Here is a 14,399-nt window from a genome sequence, read left to right as displayed (position 1 = left end):
GAGAACACTCCATGGGTTTAGGGCTGTGATAACACTCCATAGGTTTAGGGATGTGATAACACTCCATGGGTTTAGGGCTGTGATAACACTCCACTGACCCACTGTATACAATGACAACAATCAGGAATTAACATGTTATCAAGGCTATAGTGAGCACGCCAGGCAGGCAGGCTCAGAAAACCCTTTACACTCGTACTCGTATACAGGTTGAAAATGGCAGATTTGGGCACTGATAAGCGACTAAATTGGAATACAGTGGATTAACTTATACAAGAGCCTAGACTTAGCGCTTCATAGCGTTGTATGGGTTTTGACTGACAGACGTTCTGAACCTAATGCACCGCACGAGACAAGAAGTCGTCCCCATCCCTCGCGCTAACCGAGTAACTTTTATAATGTTTTCGTGGTCTGAATGTAGGAAATATTTGACATTAAGAGGACTCGATGTATTCTTACAGAGGAGACGTTGAGAATTATAATAAATACCACTTTGATGTCATACAAGCAAGCCAAACACCCATGAGTCCAAATTTGCACTTCACATTTCCATATCATAAAACTCAAGTCAGATACAGTGTCAATGTTTATGATCACTATGTTTGATGTACAGTTACAAGATGACATGGCGTTATACCCTGGCTTGTCCTGAACAGAATGAGCCTGTTTGTCTGTTGTGAAGTAAATGTACCGCAGCACACGCACCTGAATGCCCTCACAACTCCATTCTATGTGCACCAAAATTACCATCTGTTTTTCTGAATTGCCCTGTGAAAGCCTAACACTCTAAGATCGTATTTTATAACTTAGCTAGTCATGTTGGCAATAGAGCAAGCTTTCAAAGGATGCCCACCTGAACCGTTTTTATAATTGTGTGATGGCAGGGATGCAGGGCTGTGTTCCAAACAAAACAACTACAAGTGTGCTTGCTCTAGCTCCTCAACGGCACAGCTAGGAGAGCTCAAAAAAGCACCTTATAGTTGAAGACTATAACTTTCATAAAAGTGCATTGGAATTACTTAGGAACTGTGCACACTTTAGAGAGGTGTGGATCCACTTGGAGACACCAGTTAGTCCTCTCACTCAAGGCTTTGTCATATGTTGCACCTAACCCACATTACCCCAAGACTATTCTTGTCATGTTACTGAATGTATCCAGAGTATTTTCAGATTTTGTTATTAACAAATTCGGCGAAAAGTACAATAAATGTAAAATGCACATACAATCAACAGTGTGATGTTTGAATTCAGTTTTGTGTCAGATGAAATGTTGCGTCCTCAACAATATTTTTTTCCATAATCTCCAAACTGTTCCCTTTCAATTGCTACCATGCTTATGAATTTGCTTTTCTTATTTCTTCTGTAAGAAACATTTCAATTTAGCCCTATCCATATATGGCAATTCCCACGAGTGTAAAGGGTTAAGTAAATGTCTTTTGTCGAGAGCAATACAACAAGTACAACGAAGGAAAGTATACCTTCAGAGCATGCCAAGAGGACAAATAAACAAGTGTAAATACTTTTTGAAAAGATAAATTGCGTTTTGGTCTGTAATTGATTCCTCGGTGACCTAAAATAAAAAATGCTCTCTTTTCCTTTCAAAGAAGCATAAAGAAAGTAGTCTGAATGCGTGGAGACCCGCTCCATGGTGGGCTGTAATTAACAGCCCACCAAGCACTACTTATCAATTCAGAGGCATCTCGTTTAATTGAAGTCACAGAAAAGTCATCAACTCTGAGGGAGAGTCTCATCCTTCCATCCCTCCTTCTTCCCCCGCTGGACCAAGCAGAGAAAACATTGGGTCAATAGCATCAAAGAACCTTCAAAGAACCTTTCAGAACCCCCACCACCGCACCCCCCCCCACCGCAACCCTCCTGCAAAACACACCACCGGGGGCCGCCTTTGAACATGACTCTTCCCCAATGACCTCCCAATCTCAGTGCTGATTTCTCAAGGTCACCGTGGGCTCTTCAAACGTGTCAAATAATGATGTTGGCGTTTAGAGAGGACATAGGCCCTTCAGAAGCTCACATCTTGACAGGCCATGAGGATTCTGTGACCTACATGTAGGAGGTGTCTGGAGGAGTTGAAAGCATTTCTTAATTAGCTCCGTAGATCCACTTAGTCCGTACCCCTGGTGTACCCTGATGAGTCTGTGCCCACCGCCAACACCATCAAAGGCCGATATAGTTTGGAAATCAAATTTAGATCTTTAATTTGGTTTGCTGTTAAACTGCTGCTGTGGGCTGGTAGTGCAAACAAACTAGAAGAGCCTATTAAGATGTACAGTACAACAATATGGATTTGTGGAGGATATTTAACTGATCAAAGTTGTGCTCCAATCACAAGACACATAATATATCCACTGCGAACAGTCACACAGAACAAAAACATCCCTTCCTTTGATGAGTGTTTAGTTACCTAAATGAGAAAAAGGGCCAAATAACAGTTACATCAACAATTATCACAGTTGTATATGCCATTTTAGCAGATGCTGTTATCCAAAGTGACTTACAGTCATGCTCTTACTACTAATCACTCATAACAGTTTGCAGCCCAAATATGGTGTGCCAGGATCCAAAAAGCCATTCACACCCCAACCAATCCTGGCAAAGATAAATCCAAACCCCTCAACCAATCCTGGCAGAGCGGAGCCCACCAGTGCTCTACACATCACCCCCTGCCCAGCAGCAGGGTTAGAGGGTTGCCAAGTGTTTCTTTCCGCCAGGGCTTGCCAACACCCCACATCCCAGCTGGCTTGGTGAGGAAAGGGTCTGGCTAGCAGAGGCACAGGACAGGAGGTGGCAGAGTGCCTCATATCCTCCTGACCCTAAAATAACCACCGGAACCACAATAAAGCCTGTTGCTGATCTGGTCTCACTGATGGACATGTTGTTGCCTCAGCTGCTGATCTGTTCTCACTGTTGGTGCCCCAGATCCAGAACTATTATCACTTTCAGAGAATCTACCTGTGCCACCAAGACGAGGGTATTACATTGTGGTGAAAAACAGGGGTTTGAACTTAGGGCCAAGTATTTTCCCCTGTCAGTTTGTGTGGTGAGGAAATAATCTGAGTCCTGGTTATACTCTATATTAGGGGTTCCCAAACTTTTTCACGCACCACATCTATTTCTATGGGCACAAGCACTGTTCATGTCACAAACTGTTCACACCCCTCTTGTTGGTGGAAAGAATTTAGCAGGTTTAAAGCTTATTTCCTGCAATTTTACACATTTTGTCATGGGGTGCAAACATAATCTTGCAATTCTATACATTTTGCCATGTCTAATGTGTATTCATGTGATATTGAGTGACAAAAAAATTACAACAATATCTATGGGCTAAAAAACCTGAATAAAAACCGTTAGCTGACATGGGCTAGTTGAGCTGGACATTTCTTAAAAGTTATAAATAGCTCTCCAAGGTCTGCAATGACTAATATGACAAGAGGAACTGATGATACACTACCCGATTTCGTTGCACCTTGTGCATTCTATTATTACAACTTTCAAGAGTAAGTTTAAAGCCGGACTAAATAAAAAATCATATATAAATATATATATATATAAATACATAGTGACCTCTGAAAAAACATAAATACCTTATTTACATAGGTATTCAGACCCTTTGCTGTGAGACTCGAAATTGAGCTCAGGTGCATCCTGTTTCTATTGATCATCCTTGAGATGTTTCTACAACTTGATTGGAGCCCACCTGCGGTAAATTCAATTGATTGGACATCATTTGGAAAGGCTCACACCTGCCTATATAAGGTTCCAGAGTTGACAGTGCATTTTAGAGCAAAAACCCAGCCATGAGGTCGAAGGAATTATCCGTTCCCTACCCGAACTGACAGAGATAGAAAGGATCTGCTGAGAAGAATGGGAGAAACTCCCCAAATACAGGTGTACCAAGCTTGTAGCGCCATACCCAAGAAGACTTGAGTCTGTTATCGCTGCCAAAGGCGCTTCAATAAAGTAAAGGGTACTTATGCAAATGTACAGTTGAAGTCGGAAGTTTACATACACCTTAGCAAAATACATTTAAACTCAGTTTTTCACTATTCCTAACATTTAATCCAAGTAAAAATTCCCTATCTTAGGTCAGTTAGAGTCACCACTTTATTTTAAAAATGTGAAATGTCAGAATAATAGTAGAGAGAATTATTTCAGATTTTATTTCTTTCATCACATTCCCAGTGGGTCAGAAGTTTACATACACTCAATTAGTATTTGGTAGCATTGCCTTCAAATTGTTTAACTTGGGTCAAATGTTTCGGGTAGCCTTCCACAAGCTTCCCAAAATAAATTGGGTGAATTGTGGCCCATTCCTCCTGACAGAGCTGGTGTTTAACTGAGTCAGGTTTGTGGGCCTCCTTGCTCGCACACGCTTTTCTGTTCTACCCACAAATGTTCTATAGGATTCAGGTCAGGCCTTGTGATGGCCACTCCAATAACTTGACTTTGTTGTCCATAAGCCATTTTGCCACAACATTGGAAGTATGCTTGGGGTCAATGTCCATTTGGAAGACCCATTTGCGACCAAGCTTTAACTTCCTGACTGATATCTTGAGATGTTGCTTCAATATATCCACATAATTTTCCTTCCCTCATGATGCCATCTATTTTGTGAAGTGCATCAGTCCCTCCTGCAGCTAAGCACGGCTTGGAAACCTCCACCTTTTTCCTCCAAACATAACGATGGTCATTATTGCCAAACGTTTTTATTTTTGTTTCATCAGACCAGAGGACATTTCTCCAAAAAGTATGATCTTTGTCCCCATGTTTTTTTTGCTGTTTTGGAGCAGTGGCTTCTTCCTTGCTGAGCGGCCTTTCAGGTTATGTCGACATAGGACTCGTTTCACTGTGGATATAGATACTTTTGTACCTGTTTCCTCCAGCATCTTCACAAGGTCCTTTGCCGTTGTTCTGGGATTGATTCGCACCAAAGTACGTTCATCTCTAGGAGACAGAACGCGTCTCCTTCTTGAGCGGTATGACGGCTGCGTGGTCCCATGGTGTGTATACCTGCGTACTATTGTTTGTACAGATGAACGTGGTACCTTCAGGCATTTGAAAATTGCTCAAGAATGAACCAGACTTGTGGAGGTCTACAATTTATTTTCTGAGGTCTTGGCTGATTTCTTTTGATTTTCACATGATGTCAAGCAAAGAGGCACTGAGTTTGAAGGTAGGCATTGAAATACATCCACAGGTACACCTCCAATTGACTCAAATTATGTCAATTAGCCTATCAGAAGCTTCCAAAGCCATGGCATCATTTTCTGGAATTTTCCAAGCTGTTTAAAGGCACAGTCAACTTAGTGTATGTAAACTTCTGACCCACTGGATTTGTGATACAGTGAATCATAAGTGAAATAATCTGTCTGTAAGCAATTGTTGGAAAAATTACTTGTGTCATGCACAAAGTAGATGTCCTAACCGATTTGCCAAAACTATAGTTTGTTAACAAGAAATTTGTGGAGTGGTTGAAAAACGAGTTTTAATGACTCCAACCTAAGTGTATGTAATCTTCCGACTTCAACTGTATATATTTCAGTAAAAAATCAAAAACATTTGAAAACATTTCTAAAAACCTGTTTTTGCTTTATCATTATCAGGTATTATGTGTAGGTTGATGAAAAAATAATATATTTCAGAAGGATTTCTGTAACGTAACAAAATGTGTGTGGGGCGGAGCTGAATCAGGTTAGTTACAACTGGGGTTGGTGCGGAAACCTACAGGAGGGTAGCCAACTTGATCAACGTGGTCAGAGTGTGTTTTTGTAAATATAAATGGGGTTAATGTGGTCGACCAGACTTACCTCCAAGCTGTACTCCTCCACGGTCCTCTTCAGCGGGTCAACGATCTGCCAGCATATGAGGATGCATAGGTCAATCAGCAGCATCCCACCAACAATGATCAGCAGCTTCTGGTCCTTGATAATCTGGAGGGGAGAAAAGGAGTGAGTGAGGGGAGAGAGAGCAAAGATAGTGAAAGGGGAGAAGAGAAGAGAGTGATAACACTGTTAGAAAAACTGTACCTGTATCTGGAAAAGGGCTCTACCTGGAACCAAAAAGGGCTCTACCTGAAACCAAAAACAGTTCTACCAGTAACCAAAAACAGTTCTACCAGTAACCAAAAACAGTTCTACCAGTAACCAAAAACAGTTCTACCAGTAACCACAAACAGTTCTACCAGTAACCAAAAACAGTTCTACCTGAAACCAAAAACAGTTCTACCAGTAACCAAAAACAGTTCTACCTGAAACCAAAAACAGTTCTACCAGTAACCAAAAACAGTTCTACCTGAAACCAAAAACAGTTCTACCAGTAACCAAAAACAGTTCTACCAGTAACCAAAAAGGGTTCTACCAGGAACCATAAAGCACTGTAACAGGAACCCCACGCATATGTACATAGCTACCTCAGTTACCTCGTACCCCTGTACATGGACTCAGTACTGGTACTCCCTGTATATAGCCATGTCACTTTTACTCATTATTGTTATTCGTTATTCACTGTGTATTTATTCCTCGTCACCATTTCTATTTTTTATATATTTTTTTATCTTTAACTCTGCATTGTTCAAAAAGGACCTGTAAATCAAATCAAATCAGATTTTATTTGTCACATACACATGGTTAGCAGATGTTAATGCGAGTGTAGCGAAATGCTTGTGCTTCTAGTTCCGACAATGCAGTAATAACCAACAAGTAATCTAACCTAACAATTCCACAACTACTACCTTATACACACAAGTGTAAAGGGATAAAGAATATGTACATAAAGATATATGCATGAGTGATGGTACAGAACGGCATAGGCAAGATGCAGTAGATGGTATAGTGTACAGTCTATACATATGAGATGAGTAATGTAGGGTATGTAAACATAAAGTGACATACTTTAAAGTGGCTAGTGATACATGTATTACATAAAGATGGCAAGATGCAGTAGATGATATAGAGTACAGTATATACATATACATATGAGATGAGTAATGTAGGGTATGTAAACATTATATTAAGTGGCATTGTTTAAAGTGGCTAGTGATACATTTTTACATAATTTCCATCAATTCCCATTATTAAAGTGGCTGGAGTTGAGTCAGTATGTTGGCAGCGGCCACTAAATGTTAGTGGTGGCTGTTTAACAGTCTGATGGCCTTGAGATAGAAGCTGTTTTTCAGTCTCTCGGTCCCTGCTTTGATGCACCTGTACTGACCTCGCCTTCTGGATGATAGCGGGGTGAACAGGCAGTGGCTCGGGTGGTTGTTGTCCTTGATGATCTTTATGGCCTTCCTGTGACATCGGGTGGTGTAGGTGTCCTGGAGGGCAGGTAGTTTGCCCCCGGTGATGCGTTGTGCAGACCTCACTACCCTCTGGAGAGCCTTACGGTTGTGGGCGGAGCAGTTGCCGTACCAGGCGGTGATACAGCCCGACAGGATGCTCTCGATTGTGCATCTGTAGAAGTTTGTGAGTGCTTTTGGTGACAAGCCGAATTTCTTCAGCCTCCTGAGGTTGAAGAGGCGCTGCTGCGCCTTCTTCACAACGCTGTCTGTGTGGGTGGACCAATTCAGTTTGTCCGTGATGTGTACACCGAGGAACTTACAACTTTCCACCTTCTCCACTACTGTCCCGTCGATGTGGATAGGGGGGTGCTCCCTCTGCTGTTTCCTGAAGTCCACAATCATCTCCTTTGTTTTGTTGACGTTGAGTGTGAGGTTATTTTCCTGACACCACACTCCGAGGGCCCTCACCTCCTCCCTGTAGCCCGTCTCGTCGTTGTTGGTAATCAAGCCTACCACTGTAGTGTCGTCCGCAAACTTGATGATTGAGTTGGAGGCGTGCATGGCCACGCAGTCGTGGGTGAACAGGGAGTACAGGAGAGGGCTCAGAACGCACCCTTGTGGGGCCCCAGTGTTGAGGATCAGCGGGGTGGAGATGTTGTTACCTACCCTCACCACCTGGGGGCGGCCCGTCAGGAAGTCCAGGACCCAGTTGCACAGGGCGGGGTCGAGACCCAGGGTCTCGAGCTTGATGACGAGTTTGGAGGGTACTATGGTGTTAAATGCTGAGCTGTAGTCGATGAACAGCATTCTCACATAGGTATTCCTCTTGTCCAGATGGGTTAGGGCAGTGTGCAGTGTGGTTGCGATTGCGTCGTCTGTGGACCTATTGGGTCGGTAAGCAAATTGGAGTGGGTCTAGGGTGTCAGGTAGGGTGGAGGTGATATGGTCCTTGACTAGTCTCTCAAAGCACTTCATGATGACGGAAGTGAGTGCTACGGGGCGGTAGTCGTTTAGCTCAGTTACCTTAGCTTTCTTGGGAACAGGAACAATGGTGGCCCTCTTGAAGGATGTGGGAACAGCAGACTGGGATAAGGATTGATTGAATATGTCCTTAAACACACCAGCCAGCTGGTCTGCGCATGCTCTGAGGACGCGGCTGGGAATGCCGTCTGGGCCTGCAGCCTTGCGAGGGTTAACACGTTTAAATGTTTTACTCACCTCGGCTGCAGTGAAGGAGAGCCCGCAGGTTTGGGTAGCGGGCCGTGTCAGTGGCACTGTATTGTCCTCAAAGCGAGCAAAAAAGTGATTTAGTCTGTCTGGGAGCAAGACATCCTGGTTCGCGACGGGGCTGGTTTTCTTTTTGTAATCCGTGATTGACTGTAGACCCTGCCACATACCTCTTGTGTCTGAGCTGTTGAATTGCGACTCTACTTTGTCTCTATACTGGGACTTAGCTTGTTTGATTGCCTTGCGGAGGGAATAGCTACACTGTTTGTATTCGGTCATGTTTCCGGTCACCTTGCCCTGGTTAAAAGCAGTGGTTCGCGCTTTCAGTTTCACGCGAATGCTGCCATCAATCCACGGTTTCTGGTTTGGGAATGTTTTAATCGTTGCTGTGGGTACGACATCGTCAATGCACTTTCTAATAAACTCGCTCACCGAATCAGCATATTCGTCAATGTTGTTGTTGGACGCAATGCGGAACATATCCCAATCCACGTGATCGAAGCAGTCTTGAAGCGTGGAATCAGATTGGTCGGACCAGCGTTGAACAGACCTGAGCGCGGGAGCTTGCTGTTTTAGTTTCTGTTTGTAGGCTGGAAGCAACAAAATTGAGTCGTGGTCAGCTTTTCCGAAAGGAGGGCGGGGTAGGGCCTTATATGCGTCGCGGAAGTTAGTATAACAATGATCCAAGGTTTTACCAGCCCTGGTAGCACAATCGATATGCTGATAGAATTTAGGGAGTTTTGTTTTCAGATTAGCCTTGTTAATCTGAAAGTAAGCAGTTCCCTGTTAGTCTACACCTGTTGTTTACGAAGCATGTGACAAATAAAATTGGATTTGATGAGAGGTGGGATACAGGGAGGTACCAAAAGACGGCAGTCGTGTCAATCAACAAAGCCACTTTTTTGTGACTGAACTTTAGAGGATGAAAGGGGGCCCCCGTCTGATCTTTATTTTGAACAGCGTTTGACCCTGCCGCCATCCACATCAAAGCAAAGGTCAGGAGAACACAGACACGGATACACTTTGAGGGAAGTCACTTCTTATAAATACAATGATGTTCTCCCTCCCTTCCTCTCTTTCTCAATTCAATTCAAATTCCGTTCAAAGGGCTTTATTGGCATGGGAAACTGTGGTATTTCTCCCAATAGATATGGGAGTCTCTCTCTCTCTCTCTCTCTCTCTCTCTCTCTCTCTCTCTCTCTCTCTCTCTCTCTCTCTCTCTCTCTCTCTCTCTCTCTCTCTCTCTCTCTCTCTCTCTCTCTCTCTCTCTCTCTCTCTCTCTCTCTCTCTCTCTCTCTCTCTCTCTCTCTCTCTCTCTCTCTCTCTCTCTCTCTCTCTCTCTCTCTCTCTCTCTCTCTCTCTCTCTCTCTCTCTCTCTCTCTCTCTCTCTCTCTCTCTCTCTCTCTCTCTCTCTCTCTCTCTCTCTCTCATGACATTCTATTATGACTGCAACAATGTTCTCGGGCTAAAAACCCTTCCTAACCCGAGAGGATATTTCAACTAGTGACTATCCAGGAGAATAAAGAAAAAGTAGCATTCTGTTTCTGCGTAAACCTGGTAGATTTATTGATAGATTTATCAGTCGCTGAAAGTACACAGGACCAGAATATATTATCTTTACTGTAAATGAAATTGAAGTTGATAGATCAAACAATCATTCTATCTTTCACAATGACGGGGGCATCAGATCAGAAGATTGACCATGGTATCGTGATTCTGTCCCTTTGGTCAAGACAGATGTTGTTGATGCATGACCGTCTGGATAAGCCTATTCATATTTAAATTATCACATTATGCTATTCCCAATATGACATACAGTGTAGTTGTGTACTGGATACAATATAAGATAGATACAGCACAGTACATCGCCTAGCTGAGTGAATCTGAGTGGATTACAATATACTGTAGCTGTGTCACATAAAAAAATGAATATACTCTATTTGCTTTAGAGCAGACAATCTCAGGCCTGCTACCATTAGAGCAGGCTACCCCAGGCCTGCTACCATTAGAGCTGGCTACCCCAGGCCAGCTACCATTAGAGCAGGCTACCCCAGGCCTGCTACCATTAGAGCAGGCTACCCCAGGCCTGCTACCATTAGAGCTGGCTACCCCAGGCCTGCTACCATTAGAGCTGGCTACCCCAGGCCTGCTACCATTAGAGCTGGCTACCCCAGGCCCCAGGAAGTAGTAATACATTATTCTACTGCTGATTCATCATTAAAGCATGGGGATGTGGAACTGTAGAATATACTGTGTGTAGTTGTGATCAGGGAACAGAGCAGTTTGCCTTCAGGGCCCTGATCCGTGGGAAATGGGATCGCTCTATCTCAGCGATGATAAGACGTGTGTGTGTGTGCGCATGAGGATGTGTGTTTGTGTAAGTATGAAAGACACTGTTCATATCAGATCATGCACACACACATCTGATCAATTTTCTTTTTTTACTTTGACCCCTTTTTCTACCCAATTGGTAGTTACAGTCCTGTCCCATCGCTGCAACTCCTGTACTGACTCGGGAGAGGCGAAGGTTGATAGCCATGCGTCCTCCGAAACTGCTTGCTTAACCCGGAAGCCAGCCGCACCAATGTGTTGGAGGAAACACAGTACAACTGGTGACCGAAGTCAGCTTCGGCCCGCCACAAGGAGTCGCTAGAAGGCGACGGGACAAGGACATCCACGCCGGCCAAACCGGTCACGGCTGGCTGCGACACAGCCTGGGATCGAACTCGGGGCTGTAGTGACGCCTCAAGCACTGCAGTGCCTTAAACCGCTGCACCACTCGGGAGGCCACCTGATCATTGTTCTGTGTGTACATCGTTGATCTAAGTGTTATGTGAATGAGCATGTACTGTATGTATAATGATAAAGCAACACCTCGTGGCAAAACGCCTCTCCCCTATTTGAACTAGATAGTATGTGTGTATGCATTGATATGTAGGCTACGTGTACCTTTTTAAAAAATCATGTAGTTCTGTCTTTGAGCTGTTTTTGTCTATTGATGTTCTGTATTATGTCATTCTGTATTATGTTTCATGTTTTGTGTGGACGCCAGGAAGAGTAGCTGCTGCTTTTGCAACAGCTAATGGGGATCCTAATAAAATACCAAATACCAAACGTCTGCGTATGTGTATGCGATGTATGTTGGGTCTTCTACAGCATGTGTGTACACATTAGTGTGTGTGTTAGGCCTTTTTCTGTGTGTGTTTTTCATTGTGTGCGTGCGTTGGTGTGTGTCCTAAGCTGTATCGCACTGTGAGCGCAGCCAAGAGCTCTCTAAAGTCAATCTCAGAGACAGACTAGCAGACAGACAGACAGGGAGGCTGCAGAGCAACATGTTTGATTGACAGTCCCTGTGCTTACCCAACACTGAGCCAGGCCTCTTTACGCTCAAGCACACCCTGATTTGCAGTCTTCTGTCTGGTGGAGGGAGGGAGGGAGGGAGGGAGGGAGGGAGGGAGGGAGGGAGGGAAGGACAGAGGGAGGGAAGGACAGAGGGAGGGAGGAAGCGATGGAGGGACGGAGGGATTGAGGAAGAGTGTGACTCGTTGCGCGACCCCGGCAGCGCTCAACCTCTCTGATGAGCACTGGGGCTACATTGTAAGCTCTACATTGACTGACAACAGTCACTCCACACAGCCAAAGCACCCGCATTCAATCAATGTTTGTGAGGAGGAGGATGGGGAGGGGGAAAGAGGAGGATAAGGAGGAAGGGGAGGAGGAGGGGGAGAGAGGAAGGGAGGAGGATGAGGAGAAGGAGGAAGCAGAGAAGGAAGAGGAGGGGGAGGGAGGAGGAGGAAAAACAGAGTCTGCGTAATCAGCATAACACAATTCACAGGAACAAGAGCCGTTTTGTTGTTGTGTTTCGTTTTTCTCTGAATTACGACCTTTTCATGAATAAATCACTTTTGAAATAAACACAAAAGGTCATCCATTTTTTTGCACATTTAAATATATCAAAACGCCCCTGTGTTTGGAATGACCACAGACTAGAAGACAATGACCCCATCTCTTTAAATACCACTTTCTTTCTCTCTCTAAATTTTAGTCATTTAGCAGACGCTTTTATTTAGAGCGACTTACAAGAGCAATTAGGGTTAAGTGCCTTGTTCAAGGGCACATCGACAGATTTTTCCAACCAGTGACCTTTCGGTTACTGGCCCAACGCTCTTAACTGCTAGGTTACCTGCTGCGGTCTTCTCTCCTCTGCTCTCTTCCTGCCTCCCACGCACTCGCTCTCTCCCACTCTCTCTGACAGATCTTCCACATGCCCTCCTGCAGCTTTCATCATCCCACACATCTATCCAGGATGTGATGTGAGGAGGACTATAAATATCAAAAGGGCACAGAGGCCTGGTAAGCCTTTACGTAATCAAACGAGATACATATTGTGTCATATACATCTTTTGTATTTGTATTGAAGAGTGGAACGGAAATACATCAGAGGGCAACAGGTCAGTGGGTAGACTGTGTGTTACATAAAAGCACACACCAGGGTTTCCGTTAGCTGGTAATAGTCGGGTTTAGGCCATTTTTATTTTTTGAAGCCAACAAATACAATTGTCACTGGGAGAAGAAAAAATCCCATTGCAAAATAAAGCTTTTTAGCCTCTTCATTGATGTAAATACATTTGACTGGTCATATCAGTCTATAGGTACATTTGCATAATTTAGTGGCATTAAATTGGCATGTGTATACAGTATATTCGTTATGTATCTTATTTCTCACACGTACAGCATACTGATACAAAGCCTTATATTATATTCTACATTTCATTGTGCAGTAGCCAAAGGCACAATCCTAGTCATATTAGCAACCCAGGCTAGTTGTTGATGGTCCTAGTCATAGTAGCAACCCATGCTAGTTGTTGATGGTCCTAGTCATATTAGCAACCCATGCTAGTTGTTGATGATCCTAGTCATATTAGCAACCCATGCTAGTTGTTGATGATCCTAGTCATATTAGCAACCCATGCTAGTTGTTGATGGTCCTAGTCATATTAGCAACCCATGCTAGTTGTTGATAATCCTAGTCATATTAGCAACCCATGCTAGTTGTTGATAATCCTAGTCATATTAGCAGCCCATGCTAGTTGTTGATAATCCTAGTCATATTAGCAACCCATGCTAGTTGTTGATGATCCTAGTCATATTAGCAACCCATGCTAGTTGTTGATAATCAGTCATATTAGCAACCCATGCTAGTTGTTGATGATCCTAGTCATATTAGCAACCCATGCTAGTTGTTGATGATCCTAGTCATATTAGCAACCCATGCTAGTTGTTGATAATCCTAGTCATATTAGCAACCCATGCTAGTTGTTGATAATCCTAGTCATATTAGCAACCCATGCTAGTTGTTGATGATCCTAGTCCTATTAGCAACCCATGCTAGTTGTTGATGATCCTAGTCATATTAGCAACCCATGCTAGTTGTTGATAATCCTAGTCATATTAGCAACCCAGGCTAGTTGTTGATAATCCTAGTCATATTAGCAACCCATGCTAGTTGTTGATGATCCTAGTCATATTAGCAACCCATGCTAGTTGTTGATGATCCTAGTCATATTAGCAACCCATGCTAGTTGTTGATGATCCTAGTCATATTAGCAACCCATGATAGTTGTTGATGATCCTAGTCATATTAGCAACCCATGCTAGTTGTTGATAATCCTAGTCATATTAGCAACCCAGGCTAGTTGTTGATAATCCTAGTCATATTAGCAACCCATGCTAGTTGTTGATGATCCTAGTCATATTAGCAACCCATGCTAGTTGTTGATGATCCTAGTCATATTAGCAACCCATGCTAGTTGTTGATGATCCTAGTCATATTAGCAACCCATGATAGTTGTTGATGATCCTAGTCATATTAGCAACCCAT

General features: G+C 43.5%; 1 protein-coding gene across 1 annotated transcript in view; it reads right to left on the bottom strand.

Moving 5' to 3' along the window:
• LOC139559318 (gamma-aminobutyric acid type B receptor subunit 2-like) overlaps positions 1-14,399 on the bottom strand; it is a 440,826-nt gene that overhangs the window by 152,826 nt on the left and 273,601 nt on the right. Inside the window, exon 13 of the mRNA XM_071375209.1 lies at positions 5,823-5,945. Within this exon, the coding sequence (XP_071231310.1) occupies positions 5,823-5,945 (123 nt within the window). The remainder of the gene's footprint in view (positions 1-5,822; positions 5,946-14,399) is intronic.

Source organism: Salvelinus alpinus, chromosome 29 (genome assembly GCF_045679555.1).
Source record: "Salvelinus alpinus chromosome 29, SLU_Salpinus.1, whole genome shotgun sequence".
NCBI classification, from domain to species: Eukaryota; Metazoa; Chordata; class Actinopteri; order Salmoniformes; family Salmonidae; genus Salvelinus; species Salvelinus alpinus.
The sequence above is the reverse complement of the archived record's forward strand: the minus strand, read 5'-3'. Positions and strand labels throughout refer to the sequence as shown.